Source organism: Schistocerca serialis, chromosome 5 (genome assembly GCF_023864345.2).
Source record: "Schistocerca serialis cubense isolate TAMUIC-IGC-003099 chromosome 5, iqSchSeri2.2, whole genome shotgun sequence".
Lineage (NCBI taxonomy): Eukaryota > Metazoa > Arthropoda > Insecta > Orthoptera > Acrididae > Schistocerca > Schistocerca serialis.
Window position 1 is genome coordinate 39,229,866 of NC_064642.1, and position 18,462 is coordinate 39,248,327.

At 44.6% G+C, this 18,462-nt stretch overlaps 1 protein-coding gene across 1 annotated transcript in view; it reads left to right on the forward strand.

Annotated features, from left to right (window-relative positions):
* LOC126481167 (leishmanolysin-like peptidase) overlaps window positions 1-18,462 on the forward strand; it is a 549,175-nt gene that overhangs the window by 479,463 nt on the left and 51,250 nt on the right. The window contains exon 3 of the mRNA XM_050104734.1: window positions 12,990-13,020. Coding sequence (XP_049960691.1) covers window positions 12,990-13,020 — 31 coding nt within the window. The remainder of the gene's footprint in view (window positions 1-12,989; window positions 13,021-18,462) is intronic.

Below are 18,462 nucleotides of genomic sequence, written 5' to 3' on the forward strand. Positions count from 1 at the left end.
GTAACGCAATGAAACAGTTACAACCACACACCAAATGGCAGCCTACACAATTCCAGATCGCACTCCAGCGAGAACAGCAACAGAAAAACACGCACAGTCCCTCACCAGGTAACTTCGAGGGTACATTGGCTCCAGCAGCTCCTGTTAACAAATTAATCGGTAGTAACGTGACTTCCCTGTATGCCACATTTAGTGGTCGAGGAACACAACCACATTATTCAACGGCCATCGGGGGACACACCAAAATATCTAGTCACATCTTTTGTATTTTGATGGCAGATGACGCATTAAAAGGGCGAGACGGACAGCTGAGACGGTTTTGTGAATAATTTATTAACGCGATTCGCTTTTAAAATTCCGTATGAAATTTGTAGTTCCTTCTTTATAGCTCCTTGAGCATTAAAGCTATAAACAAATGATTTATGTGCAAGCAGTACAACTGACGGGAATAATTATTCTGGGAGCGATAATACAATAGCAGTTTTCAGCATTTTGCCGTCAGACCCAATGGACACCGTACTCCGAACTGTTTCGTTGGTCGCTGAGGTCAAAGGTGAAGGAAGCTATTCTATGCATTAACACTGTTGATATGGATTTTTTTATGATTCTCGTTGAGTGTGTCATGAACCAAAATTTCTAGATCCAGTCCTGCTCCAGTAATGGAGCGACCAGTAATTCCAGAAGTCAGTTCACGGTGCTGCTGACGCCATTTTTTTCCAAGTTAAGCCGTGGTCTTTTTCCAATGACATACCTCACCAATATGATACCATATGTAACGTTTTCGAAAATATTTCCAACTGTTACGTGGATATTTCATTGAGGAGCCTTTGCGAGTTATGGAACCGCAAGACCGCTACGGTCGCAGGTTCGAATCCTGCCTCGGGCATGGATGTTTGTGATGTCCTTAGGTTAGTTAGGTTTAACTAGTTCTAAGTTCTAGGGGACTAATGACCTCAGCAGTTGAGTCCCATAGTGCTCAGAGCCTTTGCGAGTTAAATTTTTGTGCCAAATGACGGAACACGCTGTGAATATCACGGAAGGGAGATTAAACTTTAATGTCCTGCTAATGACGAGATCTTTAGAAACGGAGCCCAAGGCCGTGAAGGACTGAAAGGGAAGTGGTGGTGTCATTTTTGTAGAAACTATCCCGGTGTTCATTTTAAACGATTCATCGAAACTGTGGACGACTAAAGACTTGGTCACAGTTGGATTTGAACTCCATTCCTCCTTAACACGAATCCAATTCCATATAGACTGCACCATGACATGACTGTAAATTACATTTAATTTCTGTTGTGAGTTCAGACTCTCTTACTGGAAAATTATTTCTACAGTTTTCTGTTTGTGCTATGCTCTTGAAGAACGTCAAAGATACGTTTCGCAGAGACTAAAAGTAATATCTCTCTGATAAACTGGGTGGGCTTTCTCGACATTTTCTCGTCCACTGCTGCTGAATATGGTACTTGTTTCCTGTTCTTGGACAACTTTCTTCAGTCACGACGGTGTGTCACGTTATACACTGCAACACATTTACCCATGCTCACCTTTTGACAGGTGGATAGCATCTGTTTGCTTCTACAAAATTTCGTGAACGCTATGTCAACCAGGTACGTGACACAAGACTTGAAATAAGGAGAAATTTAACTCCTTAAAGGAAGATTATAATGTCCACGCATTTTATTTTATTTTAATTCTACGAAAACCAATCACATGAAGTTTTAATCACACGACTTTTATATATTTTTGTGTTCCAATAAATCATTTCTCAGAGCCCATTTGTTTTATTACTAGTTTCACTGTGCGAATGAGAACAACTTCAAATAATCATTGCGCTGGTGGCAACATGTTAAAGGTTCAAAGTTGCATCCATCGCCGTAAATTATTCAATAAGAATAGCACAGTAAGTGATACCTCATTTAGGCGTACAGTCGAGGTTCTTGCTTCCCAGTACACGATATCGTCAAGCTGACAAAGTGGAGCACATGGAGTTTGAATAGATAATGTAGCAAAGTCCGACTTAATTTATAGCTAATGTGTAGTGCGCATAAGGCAGGACTCATTTTTCTCTGTACTTCCTATTCACTGCAGAGTATAAATTGTAAACCAGTTCTGCCCGATGGCTATGCTACTTAAGAGGATATATCTAGAGGGAAACGTCTCGTTCATCATATATCAACTAGAGAAGAAAATTACAGAACGAAGAAATGACAAGGAGAGAATGGATCGATACTACTAACACCTAAGAAGTGTATAAATTACAGATCATAGTAAAGGCTTCCAAACTAAAGTACCGAGAGCGATGGCGCAGTTGTTAAAACTTTTTACTCACATTGGGGAGGAATAGGATTTAAATTCCGCTGTGGCCATACAGCTTCCAATTTTCAGTAGATTCTCTAAATTGCTTCAGGCACATGATGTGATGGTTTTCTCTAATAGGTTATGGACGGTTGAGTTCTACATCCTGCCCATCTTAATGTATGATACACCTGTAATTACCGTAGTATCGACAGTGTTTTAAACTCCAACGTTACTCCCTTCCTTCCTTTCTTTCGTAACTATAGTACCTGATTTGAAACAGGGACTCAGAGTTGTGGCTTAGAATCAGAAACATTTCGTTAGTTTCTGGGGTATTGGTCGGTAGGCAGCCTCAATTCACGTTGACAGATTCATCGTTCGCAGCTGTAGGAGACTGACGGATCACTCTGAGTGACCTTAGCTGTGTTGTTCGTTCTGGAAAGATCTCTACACGTCTAGGGATAGAACAATAAATATGCGGCACCGGTAGTTATGCCGTTTCAGATGGGAGACGCGCAACACCGCAGTTAGACACTATTGGAAGGTACTGTCCGGCAATAAGTGTCTGTGGTTGCACGGGGATCATTCGTCGACATGATTTGCAAGCGCGGATACATAGAGGAACTAGCGCTTATTGGTCCCTCGCGAACAAAAGTTGGACATCCTGAGCGTTGTGAGGTTGGGGGCCAGGTGTGTGCCGAAGGAAGGATGTGACTTCTCCTTTGCAACGTCAGTGGCGCGGAGTAACGTACAACATTCCGCAACACACACTGGAATATAACCGTGAACCTGCACAGCTATAGCAACGATGGACACATGAATATATAAGTAAGTTTGATGTCGAAGAATTTCTCGTTCATCTTCGCTTACAAAAATGGTCGCAAGAGCTTGGGCATCTACAACGTATGTGCTGAAATTTGATCTATAACAATGGACGAAAGGTTTCCGGAAAATGTTACAGTATCCTTGCCAATATTACTGCATACACTATCAGATGAAAGGGATCCGGACACCTGTTAAAAAACTTAACTCCGCCCGAACAGACCACGAAGACCCAACGGTACCGACCGGCCGCCGTGTCATCCTCAGATTACAGGCGTCACTGGATGCGGATGTGGAGGGGCATGTGGTCACCACAACGCTCTCCCGGCCGCATGTCAGTTTAAGAGACCAGAGCAGCAATTTCCCAATCAAGTAGCTCCTCAGTTTGCCTTACAACGGCTGAGATCCGGACACCTGTTAGTGGACACTAATATGCGGCGTGCCCGTCTTTGGTCTTTATGGCGGCTTCATCTCGGCTGGGGACACTTTCAGTGAGGTGAGGTGTTTAGCTGTCGGTGGAGGAATGGCAGCCCATTCTTCCTCAAGAGCCGAAATGAGAGAAGCTGGTGGACGCTGGGGTCTGGAGTGAAGTCGAGCGTTCTAACTTCACCCCAAACTTGCTCTCTTGGCCTCACGTCGATACTCTGGACAGGCTAGTCGATTTCAGGAATGTTATTGTCCATAAACAATTGCCTCGTAGGTGTTTCTTTGTGACAGGGTGCATTGTCGTCCTGACACAAACACTGATCGATTCCACACTCCATTGTACGCAGTACACAATACTGCAAAATTTGTTAATTTTAGCGTTTTCTTAAGCACAATAAGCGGACCACACCCTTCCCACGAAAAACACCTCCATACAGTAACACCAGCTTCTCTGTACTCCACTGTTGGCACTACACTTGACGTTAGATACCGTTCCCCAGGCATTCGCCGCACCCGAACCCTTCCATCGGGCTGCCACAGTGTATGGCGCGATTCACTCGTTTCTGTCTAGTGGTGTCGTGCCTTGAGCAACCTCAAGCGTTGAGAATGGGAATGCGTGGCTTGCGAGAAGCCGCTCGACCTTTGTACCCCACCCGTCCTTTTTAACCCCCTACGCACAGCCATTGTTATACGTGGACCGCTGGTAACACTCTGGAAGTCGCGGGTGATTTCGTTCCTCCGATTTCCTGCGATGTTTTACACTCATCCCGTGCAATGATCGAGTGTCCCTATCTGTCACTAAATGACGTCTGCCTGGTCTTTCACGTTTCCGCATCACAGCCAATTCACCAACAGTCGATTTGGGGAAGCTGTAGGAGGGACGAAATCTTCCTGATGCATTTTTCACCACAGGTAACATCCAGTGACTGGTCCACGTGGAGTCACTGAAGTCTCCATTGACCGTCCAATTCTGCTCCTTTTGTTATGCTGGCAGACGCTCCTCCCGTGGCATCCAGTGGTCGGTGCCGCCTTAAACAGCGCTGTCAGGATACTTTTCTTGAGATGGGCTATTACGGGCTGTATCTGTTAACCACTGGTAGTTGTTGTGTCTTCGATATTGGCAGACCGCTGACATACACTACTGGCCGTTAAAATTGCTACACCAAGAAAAAAGGCAGATGATAAACGGGTATTCATTGGACAAATATATTATGCTAGAACTGACATGTGATTACATTTTCACGCAATTTGGGTGCATGGATCCTGAGAAAACAATACCCAGAACAACCACCTCTGGCCGTAATAACGGCCTTGATACGCCTGGGCATTGAGTCAAACAGAGCTTGGATGGCGTGTACAGGTACAGCTGCCCATGCAGCTTCAACACGATACCACAGTTCATCAAGAGTAGTGACTGGCGTATTGTGACGAGCCAGTTGCTCTGCCACCATTGACCAGACGTTTTCAATTGGTGAGAGATCTGGGGAATGTGCTGGCCAGGGCAGCAGTGGAACATTTTCTGTATCCAGAAAGGCCCGTACAGGACCTGCAACATGCGGTCGTGCATTATCCTGCTGAAATATAGGGTTTGGTAGGGATCGAATGAAGGGTAGAGCCACGGGTCGTAACACATCAGAAATGACTGTTCAAAGTGCTGTCAATGCGAACAAGAGGTGACCGAGACGTGTAACCATTGGCGCCCCATATCATCAAGCCGGGTGATACGTCAGTATGGGGATGACGAATACACGCTTCCAATGTGCGTTCACCACGATGTAGCCAAACACGGATGCCACCATCGTGATGCTGTACACAGAACCTGGATTCATCCGAAAAAAATGACCTTTTGCCATTCGTGCACCCAGCTTCGTCGTTGAGTAAACCATCAGAGGCGCTACTGTCTGTGATGCAGCGTCAGGGGTAACCGCAGGCACGGCCTCCGAGCAGATAGTCTATGCTGCTGCAAATGTCATCGAACTGCTCGTGCAGATGGTTGTTGCGTTGCAAACGTCCGCATCTGTTGACTCAGGGATCGAGACGTTGCTGCGGGATCCGTTACAGCCATGCGGATAAGATGCCTGTCATCTCGACTGTTAGTGATACGAGGCCGTTGGGATTCAACACGGCGTTCCGCATTACCCTGCTGAACTCACCGATTCCATATTCTGCTAACAGTCATTGGATGTCGACCAACGCAAGCAGCAATGTCGCGATACGATAAACCGCAATCGCGATAGGCTACAATCCGACGTTTATCAAAGTCGGAAACGTGATGGTACGCATTTCTCCTCCTTACACGAGGCATCACAACAACGTTTCACCAGGCAACGCTGGTCAACTGCTGTTTGTGTATGAGAAATCGGTTGGAAACGTTCTTCAAGTCAGCACGTTGTAGGTGTCGCCACCGGCGGCAACCTTGTGTGAATGCTCTGAAAAGCTAATCATTTGCATATCACAGCATCTTCTTCCTGTCTGTTAAATTTCGCGTCTGTAGCACGTCATCTTCGTGGTGTTGCAATTTTAATGGCCAGTAATGTATATGCGTTCTTTAGCTCACACTAGGGCCTGTATTTTAAAGCATCTCTTCACTTCTTGTTCAGAAAGTCAAAAATTTCTTCACTGACTGTCTTGTGACTCGGTAAATGAAGTAAGCTGTCTCGCAGAAGCCAATGCCAATAAAGTAAGTACTTAAATCGAGTGAGCGAGGCACGTAATGACTCATAAATATGCCACACATAACTCTCAGTTAATGCCTTCAGTAAAAACGTTGCATCAAAGTTCGGCATACCTTTTCTAAGTACTCATTTCTTGTCAGTGGCAGTTTTATAATCCCGATCTGCACCCGTTAGTCCTGCATAATAATAAACATGTACGAGGGTCGTTGAACGAATAATGCCCCACATTTTTTTAAAAAAGCCATTAATATACATAGACAAATGTCCTTGTTGGTGCTTCACATTTGACGTTTGTTCTGTGCGCCGGTGAAGTTTCGCACCGTTCTGGCAGATGGCAGAACAGTAGTACAGCGTCAAAATGGCGTCTACATACGACTCACGTTAGAAGCACCGCGCTGTTACTGAATTCTTGTCTGCAGAAAAAGAAACCGCGGTGAACATCCATAAACATTTGTGTGCAGTGTATGGCGATGCTGCAGCTGATAGGGGTACAGTTGGGCGATGGGTAAAGAAAGTTACAGCCTCAGGAAATGCAGAAACGGGGCTCCGTGATCAGCCACGCTCGGGACGTCCTGTCACAGCCACTGCTCCAGACATGCTGAATCGTTTGTATGCGCATCACAACTCGACAGTTGGCTCTACAGTTGTCAGTCACCATTGGAAGTGCGTCTGCAATGATCGAGACTCTAGGATATTCAAAGAGATGCTCTCGATGGGTTCCACGAATGCTCACAGCGGACCACAAGATCCAAAGAAAGGCCATTTCATCTGAAATGTTGGAGCGTTTTGAGACCGACGGAGAGGCCTTTCTGTCACAGACCGTTACGGGCAACAAAAGCTGGGTGCACCACTTTGCACCGGAAACAGAGAGGCAGTCTATGGAGTGGCATCATCCTCATTCGCCACGAAAGAAGAAATTCAAGACAACCCCCTCTGCCGGAAGAGTCATGGTGACTGTCTTCTGAGATTGTGATGGCGTCGTTCTCGTGGATGCGGTGCCAAGAGGATCAACCACCAGTTCAGAGGCATACGTGGAGACCCTAAACAAACTCGGGAACCGTTTCCGACGTGTTCGCTCGGACAAGAATCCAGCAGATATCTTGCTCAAACACTATAATGCACTCCCACACAGAAATCTGAGAGCCCGGGAACACATCGCCAAATTGGGTTCGACATCATTGCCTCATCTACAGTACAGTCCAGACCTGGCACCGTCGGACTTCCATCTCCTTGGGCCGCTTAAAGATTCTCTACGGGGAACACTCTTTGAAGATGACGAGAGTGTCAGTCATGCAGTGAAAACATGGCTACGCCTGCAGGACAAGAGCTTTTACCAGCAGGGAATACATGCTGTTCCACAACTTTGGCGTGGGTCCATAGAAAGTGACGGAGACTACGTAGAAAAATTAGACATGGACATGACATGTTGATGTATGTTTTCACCAAATTCTGACTCTTAACAATAAATACGTTCTGAGAAAAAAAATGTGGGTCATTACTTATTGAACGACCCTCGTAGTATCAATTGTATTACACAGCATATTGTCTTATGGAAACAAAGCGACCGTCTTGTACATTTTTTGTTATATATTCCACATTCAGGACAGCCAAATGGTATCATGACCGGTTTGGACTTATTACCAAGTCATCATCGGATGATTTTTATCACCTGAAACTACAACTTCAGGAAATTGTGTGCGGCTCGCAAGCCTAGTCTTACTTTGTGTGTACCCAGGCCCGGGATAATGCACACAGTTTCTTGAAAGTCAACCGATGAAGATCAACTGATGATGACGACGAGTTGATATTAAGTCCAAACATGTGATGATAACATTTTAGGGACACGAGGCTGGAATATACTCGTGTAACAAAAAAAGTAATTGTATTCCCTTGATCCCGCCATGGAGTTTGAACCTACGCCTGTCAGTCCATGAAGAAGCGGCCCAAAGCTCGATATAGGTGACTAATAACCCGCAGCTGGTACGTATGCGCGTCTGCCGTTGCACGGCGGCTTTCCCGAGCTCTTCGTCTGACGCAAAAAGTGCGTGTACGTGCGTACGCGTATACTTTCCCCCTCTCAGTTTTGCAACGGAGAGATGACAGTTGTGACTACCAATGTGAGAGGCTTACAGCAGTCGAGCGGCTACTGCGCATGCCAGTCATGTCGTCTTCGTTTCGCAATGCATTGCTGGCTGTAGCACTGGAAAACAGAGAGGAACGTACTGCTTGTTGAAAGGAAGTGCTGGGTTCTCAGGGTACCTAGGAGTGTGGCTTCCTTTTTTTTTCGTGCACTAGAATTCTGCATAAGTAGGCCAGCGTCTGATATTTTGTAGTAATATTAATGAAGGAGTTATAATGGATTTCGGGCGCTCAACTATTGGCCATTAGCGGGCTTACTAGATGTCAATACATAGACAGTATCTCGTGGTTTAAGCGATGTCTGTTTTCATTTCTCTCAGGCCTGAATGCTGCGACGATTCTCCAAGGGCATATATTAGCAGTCGTCACAGTTGCCCTGTCATGTATTAAAATCCACCAGTTGTTTGATAAAATGTCCTTATGACCACCAAACTGTGGAGAAGCATTCAGTTCATTGCTTCCACTGTGGGCGGTTAATTAATGTCCCCACGCACACCTCTTTGTAGTTGAAAAAAACTCTGCAGATCCTGATTAGATACGCGACTTACTGCACCGAGAGTCAGATGAATAACAATGTTAAAACTGCCCGGTGCATGTTGATGACTGATCACATAGTCCTAATAAAAAAAGAAGAGTCCTAGTCATCCACTCAGAGCTCAATGACATCCTCTATCCAGCAATTCAGGTAGGGGGTCGGACATTTCACAAAATACTAAAATCCGTGTGCGTTACACTGTTGCCGTTTTCGGGTAGGATGCTGGACATCGGCCATTTACGTCATGAGACAGTGTAACGCGTCGCAAGACGGTACACATGGACCTTGAAATAGAGATCACTGTGAAAACGTTGTGACTATGTTGCGTTCACAACAGATGAGTCAGTATCGTGACAGGTTCATTACGTGCCCTCGTTCAGCCTCTAAACTGTCAATATTTAATAAGTGCCTAAGATATGTACGTGGTATCTGGAAAGTCTCTCCTTGATTTCAGTTGTTTCCTTACTTTTAGCATAAAAGCTACGCTATAATTATACCAGTTTAATGGACGAAAGAAAATACAACAGTAACTGTCAACGTGATCACCTTTGATAGGGCGGTACGTTTAGTCGATGTTCAGTCGCAGTTCGTGTCTTACCCATCAGTACAGGAGGAACCAATGCAATGATTATGGATGTAAGTATATTTTATTTCATCGTCTCAGTATATAGTGCTGGAGTTTTTCGTTGCCCTTGTGTATTGTATTGAACTGGGGACCTAGAAACGACGGAGAGACTTCGTCCCCGCCGTAGCCCTCAGTGGTTCACAACCCCCACAACAAGCTACAGCAGTCCACCCACCCCACCGCCGCCCCACACCGAACCCAGGGTTATTGTGCGGCTCGGCCCCCAGTGGACACCCCCCCCCCTCCCCCTCGGAAACGTCTCACACCAGACGAGTGTAACCCCAATGTTTGCGTGGTAGAGTAATTATGGTGTACGCGAACGTGGAGAAAGAGTTTGCACAGCAGTCGCCGACGTAGTGTAACTGAGGCGGAATAAGGGGAATCTGTCCGCATTCGCCGAGGCAGATGGAAAACCGCCTTAAAAACCATCCACAGACTGGCCGGGACACTGGTTCAAATGGTTCAAATGGCTCTGAGCACTATGCGACTTAACTTCTGAGGTCATCAGTCGCCTAGAACTTAGAACTAATTAAACCTAACTAACCTAAGGACATTACACACATCCATGCCCGAGGCAGGATTCGAACCTGCGACCGTAGCGGTCACGCGGTTCCAGATTGAAGCGCCTTTAACCGCACGCCCACACTGGCCGGCCGGGACACTGGACCTCGACACAAATCCGCCGGGCGGATTCGTGCCGGGGACCACCACGCCTTCCCGGCCGGAAAGCAGTGCGTTAGGTCGCATGGCTAACCGGGCGGGCTTTCGTTGTCCTTAAAAGTCCCATTGAAAATAATTACAAATGCTTGTCGCCTGATTCCCAGAGAGCAGGAGAGCGAAGCCACCCAACATTCAGGACATGTCCACCACCGTCCAGAAAAAGTCGCATCAATAAAGCAGACTTCGAGCTCCCTGTGGTGTGTTCTGCGTGGAGAGGTTCTGAATCCCAAATATGCGCGTCATGTCGTTTCCCAACCGAAACCCCGCGCTTCGCGAATGTCAGTCCGTCGGGCTAAAAGGCGTAAGCCTCACTCGGTGGTATACCAGAAATACTGATTCGGGAATACCAATGAAACTTTGTTTATCAGGTTATAAATAAGGTGAAGGTAAAGGTGCTGATGATAAAGGGCTAATAAGATGCATAAATCGACAGTACAGAATCGGCAATAATTTTCAGATCGAAATTACTCATTAATCGAGATATTGCAACCTATCCAAATTCCTGTCACTTCTGTTGTATTTGCAAATGAGTCAGCTCCAGTGGAGTGGAGTTTTTCGAAGCAGGCTGTTATCAGAGACGGTGATCAGCTAAAACAGAGCGTTTTTCAATGAAAAAATTGTACGTTATGTGTTGTGCAATCTTCAATTTCATTTGCTGTTGATCAGTTTCAGCTTTTGAGTCGCTATGAAGAAACCTAGAAACAAACCAAAGCACAGATGGAATAAACATGTTACGCAAATAAAAAACTTGTTTTAAAAAAACTACCAAGTCGCACTGCTGTCAATTTAACGTAGGACACAGCCCAGTACTTACAAGGGAACATTCCCTGGTGTAAATAAACGATCTTGTCGAAACTTGGTGGGCACGTAGAGGGAGCAAAATAATGCAATCCGTATTTTTTCGTTTTTCCCAATATTACTTTTAAGGGGTAAAACACAGTCCAAAAGGTAAGTTGTCGTATTACATTTAGAGGCAAAATCCCTGAAACGGTGATACATAAAAAGTCTTTCATATAAAAGCTGAAGTGTAATTACGACTAAACTAAACTCAGTCCGCACAGGCCTCGGATGGCCCAACGGCACCGACCGACCGCCGTATCATCCTCATAGATAGGCGTCACGGGATGCAGATATGAAGGGGCGTGTGGTCAGCACACAGCTCTCCCGGCCATTCTCAGTTTTCGTGACCGGAGCCACTTCTTCTCAATCAAGTAGCTCCTCAATTGGCCTCACAAGGGCTGAGTGCACCCCGCTTTGCCAACAACTCTCGGCAGACCCGGACGGTCACCCATCCGAGTGTTAGCCAAGCCCGACAGCGCTTAAGAAGTTGAGTTGTTGTCAGGTCTTCGGAGGCAGCACTTGAAGTACGAATTCACGACAGCCAGATACTGATGACTCCAGTGTGCCAATATTGATATGTTTGAATGTCTACATGAGGAGCGTATGGGGCCTGAAGATGAGATATTGAATTGCCGAAACTGGTTGTGAAAATAAAATAACTTCTCAAACAGCGCGACTGACGATTTTCCGTGTTAAGTATTTGACCAGCCGCTGTCCTGCATCCGCAGTGGATCAGTTCGGAAGTGGCAGCTTGTGCTTTTGTGTGAGTAACTCATGAAGATGTCTCCACAGTGATACTAAAATGACCTGGACATTAGGAGAAATAAAAAAAAAAAATTAAACTGGCAGTACATGGAAGGAATAAAGTTGTGGTACAAATAAAAACATAAATGCTCGTTTGCTCAAAATCATATATCTTCGTATGTTCTTCACCAATTGTTTTGAAATGTTGACACAGTGTTGCAATTGAATACGTGCATGTTTTTATATATCTGTTTTAAATATATTTAATATTTAAATAAATATGTAATATATAAAGAGGAAACGTTATTACCAAAAATCACGAAAATTTCTTAAGTGAATTACTTCAAATTTTTGCATAATACTCTAATGAATATTCGGACAGACATAGGATATATATTTTTAGAGAAACATTGTTAGCAAACAGTAAAGTTGTATTTATGTCTTAAGGCTTATGATTACATTACTACTTCAGAATCTGAATTTGCAATAACAATAAACAAGGCTCAAGATAAGAGAGAATTGGGGAGCGGTGATGGACACAGAGGAGGGAGGAAATTGACATAGAAAGCGGAAAGCAGGATATGGGCAGAGCTTGGCTCCCCCAAAAGTGAGTAACTTAGAGAGTCTACCACTATAGTTTCTTAGACACAGCCATCCTTGTCTAATCTGAGGTATCGTTAATGACATGGAATGAATAAGAAGTGTGCCTTCAGAAATAGGAAGAATGAAATATTGTTCTTTGTTGCCGTTATGTATTGTTGTTTTTACTTTTAACTTAGATTTTGTTGTTTTTGCCTGTGTTGTTGATTGTGTATATTTTGGATATTTCAAAATTTATTTTTATTATTATATTGTGTTCACCATTTTTATGCAGTCAGCACTTAAAATGGGGTATGAATGTTGATATACACAATGTCACATTTTCAGCTGTGCTTTGTTGTTGTGTTATTAGCTCCAAAGATAGGTAACATTTTTTAAGTGACATTACAATAGTTTTTTGGAGAAACTCTTCTCTAAGTTTCCCTTATCTTATTCATCTGATTTATGCAGTATTGCCTTATTCCTGGTATAACTGACAGTGGACTAAAATAAATAGTGAAATTAAAATTAGGAATGAATTACAATTTTCTATCAAAAATATTAAAACTGTGTTTGTTTTCTTTTTCAGGCTTGACAAGGAAAAATTTGAGTTAATAAATGTGAGTATTCGATTCAAAGAGTAATCATTATAGTTGTAGTTGTTGTTTTATTCGTCAGTAGATCCCATTTCTTAACATTACAATTTAAGAACGCCAAAAATAAAGTAATCCACGTATACAGACGAGTCTTGTAAGATAAGGATGGGACAGGCAGTTGGCCATGGCTTTATACACCGAAGCGTCAAAGAAACTGGTATGGACATGCGTATTAAAATTCAGATATATGTAAACAGGCAGAAGACGGCGCTGCGGTCGACAACGCCTATATAAGATAACAAGAGTCTGGCGCAGTCGTTAGATCGGTTACTGCTGCTACAATGGCAGGTTATCGAGATATAAGTGAGTTTGAACGTGGTGTTACAGTCGGCGCACAAGCGATGGGACACATCATCTCCGAGGTAGCGATGAAGTGGTGATTTTTCCGTACGACCATTTCACGAGAGTACTGTGAATATCTGGAATCCGGTAAAACGTCAATTCTCCGTCATCGCTGCGGCCGGAAAAAGATTCTGAAAGAAGGGGACCAACGATGACTGCAGAGAATTGTTCAACGTGACAGAAGTGCAACCCTTCCGCAGATTGATGCAGATTTGAATGCTGGACCATCAGCAAGTGCCAGTGTGCAAATCATTCAAGAAACGCAATTGATATTGGCTTTCGGAGCCGAAGGCCCACTCGTGTACCCTTGATGACTGCACGCCACAAAGCTTACTCCTCGCCTGGGCCAGCCAACACCGACAATGAACTGTTGATGACTGGAAACATGTTGCCTGGTCTGTCGAGTCTCGTTTCAAATAGTATCGAGCGGATGGACGTATACGGAAATGGAGACAACTTCATGAATCCATGAACTCTGAATGTCGGCAGGGGACTGTTCAAGCTAGTGCAACCTCTATAATGGTGTGGGTGCGTCCATCTGGAGTGATGTGGGACCGCTGATACGTCTAGATACGATTCTGAAAGGTGACACGTACGTAAGCATCCTGTCTGATCACGTGCATCCGTTCGTGTTCATTGTGAGTTCCGACGGACTTGGGCAGCTCCAGCAGGGCAGTGCTACACCCCACACGTCCAGAATTGCTGCAGAGTGGCTCCAGGAACACTCTTCTGAGTTTAAACACTTCCGCTGGCCACCAAACTCCCCAGAAATGAACATTATTGAGCATGTGTGGGATGCCTTGCAACGTGCCGTTCAGAAGAGATCTCCCCTCGTACTCTTACAGATTTATGGACAGCCCTGCAGAATTCGAGGTGTCAGTTCCCTCCAGCACTACTACAGACATGGAGTCCATGCCACGTCGTGTTGCGGCAATTTTGCGTGCTCGCGGTGCCCCACACGATATTAGGTAGGTGCACCAGTTTCTTTGGCTCCTCGGCGTAGCAGGCACCATCCCAGCAATTGCCTGACATAATTTAGGGACGCCATGGAAAACCTAAATCAGGATGGTCAGACGATGGTAGAAGCCTCCACACTCTCGAACACAAGGCTACTCTTTTTAAAACCTTGCTGCCTAATTCGTTTGCCCGTAGTGTACAATACTGTTATACAAATAAGTTATTTAATAATGAAAGCGGCTAATGCTATGCTGCTAATTAATTTCTCACTCCCAGTCACTGTACACACTATCAGCTGATGTGGGAACCATTTTATGCACCACAACTTCCCATTTGCTAGCCTAGAAAACTGAGTCAGCATCCGTTTATAATGAGTGAGGTGTTGAACTCAGGAAGGGGCTAAAGTATTAGTGTTATACATTGCATAGCTTTTGGGAGAAAGTTTCTCAAGAAAAGGAAAAAGAGAGGAAAAAATATTGTGTGAAATTGTAGTGTGGAGCGCTATGCATTATTACCGTTATTACTATTTCTGTTAACATTTCTTACCTAGCCCTCACTTTGCGTCGTGTAGGTAATCCTTCAGTGTATAGAATGTATTGCTTAATAGGTACTTCTTAACTGCCTTTTTAAATATGTTTGTTTTAGCAGTGTATTTAATCTCTTTTGGCAATTTATTGTACAGTTTTACTCCTTATAGAAAATGCTGCTTTGACTTTTATGTTTATCCTTTCTTGGTAAATAAGTTCGGTGTATATGTTGTTCCATTGTCGTGAATAGAGCTGTTTGTTTAGTGATTATGAATGTTGTTTTTAATGTGTATAACTGATTGGTAAATGTGATGTATATTTTAGTACGCTCTATCTTACCTTTGTTTTAAAATTTCTTCTATCTATTTGTGCCTTGTTCTATAGTATGTCTCCAACCCTTATGATCAAAGCTATACAGCAGAAAATCCTAGGTTAAATACGTTTTGGAGAAGGAACTAATATTTAGTTTCTTATTGACATGACTTACCCCTCAAAGTAATAAATTAAGCTCATAGTATATGTCCAAAGTGATGAACGCGAGTCTCGGTGCATGCGTTACAGTGTTGCGTAAATTATTCACTCTATCTCAACTATTCTTGTTGTCTAGAGTGCAGTGAGACAGACGATCTGCGCGGCACCAACTACTTTCTCCTTCAATTTTTGCTGGAATTGAATAAACCGACTTCATCTAACACCCAGGAAAAATACCATAGAACTGAGACTTTGTGATCTCGCTGACCATGGGATTGGACCTCTCCACCCACCCAATCCACTGGTGAGGTTATCTGTACTTCCAGCGCTCAGGGACATGCTTATCCAAGTGGGATGGTGCTCTGTTATACTGAAACCACATCCTCTGGAGTTAACTAAAGGTACAGTCCTCAGAAACTTTGGCAACGCGTCTTGAATGAATATGAAGCATCGTGAACAATTCATGTGATGTGGCGGTGAATAAGACCCTGTTACATGAACAAAGCATAGGATTTGTCGATCTGGAAACAGCATTCGTCAATTTAAAATTGTGCGAGCTGTTTGAAATTCTCAGGAAAATAGGCAGTAGCTATGGGTAAAGTCAGGTAATATCCAATATGTACAAGAAAAGGGAACAGTAAGAATGGGTCAGCAGATCAGAAGCACTCAGATGAAAAGCTGCGTAAGGCAGAGTTGCTGTCTTATCCGACTAGTGTTCAACCTGCACCCCGAAGAAGCAATGGCGGAAGTAAAGACCTGTTGTAGCAAACGAATTGAAGGAATTCTGCCACCTTGGAAGCAAAGGAATAGACCACTGATGGAGCAAGGAGGACGTAAGAAGCATACAATCTACGGCGGAAAGAGCTAAAACAAGTGTACCGATATCACACATAGGCCTTAATTTGAGCAAGACATTTGTGACAATCCGTCTGGAGCACAGCACTGAATGGAAAAGAATCAAGAACAGTGGAGAAACAGGAAAAGAAGAGAAAGGAAGTGTTTGGGGTGTGGTGCTACAGATATATGCTGGATATTACGTTGTCTCATAAAATAAGAAACGAGATGGCTCTATGCAGAGTCAGCGAGAAAAGCTATGTGTGGAAAACACTGACAAGAAGAAGGGACAGGTTGACAGCACTTGTGTTCCGACACTAGCGAATAACTACAGTGGAACTGAAGGAAGCCGTAGAGGACAAAAACGTTAGGGAAAGACAGAGGTCGAAAAATAACCAACAAATAACTGGAGCCGTAGGGTGAGGGTGTTATTCTGACATAACAGGTGGTCACAGGAGAGGAAGTCGTGGCTGGCCAGTTCAAAGCAGTCGGGAGACCACTGACAAAAAAATGAAACTATGATAATCAGCGTACAACAGCGCGAGTGTAGCAGCCTCATGTCCTCGCAACGGCGGGGTTGACTTCATAAGGCAGGCGATTATTCAAAGCTTAGTTCGGGCATGATGAGCTTGGTTTCTCGCGTTACACTGAGGTGACGAAAGTCGTGGGGTAGCGGTATGCACGTGTACAGACGGCTGTAGTATCGGGTACACGAGGTATAAAAGGGCAGTGCATTGGTGGGGCTGTCATTTCTACGCAGGAGGTTCATGCGAAAAGCTTTCCGACGTGGTTATGGTCGCACGACGAGAATTAACAAACTCTGAACGCGGAATGATAGCTGGAGCTAGAAGCATGGACATTCCATTCGCGAATCGTTAGGGAATTTAGTATTCCGAGATCCACAGTGTCAACAGTGTGCCGTGAACCCCACAAGTCCGCCATTAAATTACCTCTCGCCACTGACAACGCAGTGGCCTTCAGTTAACGACCGAGAGCTGCGACGTTTGCGTAGAGCTGTCAGTGTTACCAGACAAGCAACACTGCGTGAAATAACTACAGAAATAAATGTGGGACGTGCGACGAACGTGTCCGTTACGACAGTGCGGCGAAATTTGTCGTTCATAGAATATGGCGGCAGACGAGCGACGCGAGTGCCTTCGCTGACAGCACGACATGCCTGTAGCACCTCTCATGGGCTCGTGACCGTATCGGTTGGACACTAGAAGACTGGATAACCCCAGTTGTCCTCGATGGTGAGTGTTCATCGGAGGTGAGGGTATCATCTGGAGTGCCCCAGGGAAGTGTGGTAGGTCCGCTGTTGTTTTCAATCTACATAAATGATCTTTTGGATAGGGTGGATAGCAATGTGCGGCTGTTTGCTGATGATGCTGTGGTGTACGGGAAGTTGAGTGACTGTAGGAGGATACAAGATGACTTGTACAGGATTTGTGATTGGTGTAAAGAATGGCAGCTAACTCTAAATATAGATAAATGTAAATTAATGCAGATGAATAGGAAAAAGAATCGTGTAATGTTTGAATACTCCATTAGTAGTGTAGCGCTTGACACAGTCACGTCGATTAAATATTTGGGAGTAACATTGCAGAGCGATATGAAGTGGGACAAGCATGTAATGGCAGTTGTGGGGAAGGCGGATAGTCGCCTTCGGTTCATTTTGGGAAGATGTGGTTCATCTGTAAAGGAGACTGCTTATAAAACACTAATACGACCTATTCTTTAGTACTTCTCGAGCGTTTGGGATCCCTATCAGGTCGGATTGAGGGAGGACATAGAAGCAATTCAGAGGCGGGCTGCTAGATTTGTTACTGGTAGGTTTGATCATCACGCGAGTGTTACGGAAATGCTTCAGCAACTCGGGTGGGAGTCTCTAGAGGAAAGGAGGCGTTCTTTTCGTGAATCGCTACTGAGGAAATTTAGAGATCCGGCATTTGAGGCTCACTGCAGTACAATTTTACTGCCACCAACTTACATTTCGCGGAAAGACCACAAAGATAAGATAAGAGAGATTAGGGCTCGTACAGAGGCATATAGGCAGTCATTTTTCCCTCGTTCTGTTTGGGAGTGGAACAGGGAGAGAAGATACTAGTTGTCGTACGAGGTACCCTCCGCCACGCACCGTATGGTGGATTGCGGAGTATGTATGTAGATTTAGATGTAGACTGTAACCCGCTCGGATGAGTCCCGATTTCAGTTGGTAACAGTTGACAGTACAGTTCAAGTGTGGCGCATACCCCACAAAGCCACTGGCCCGAGT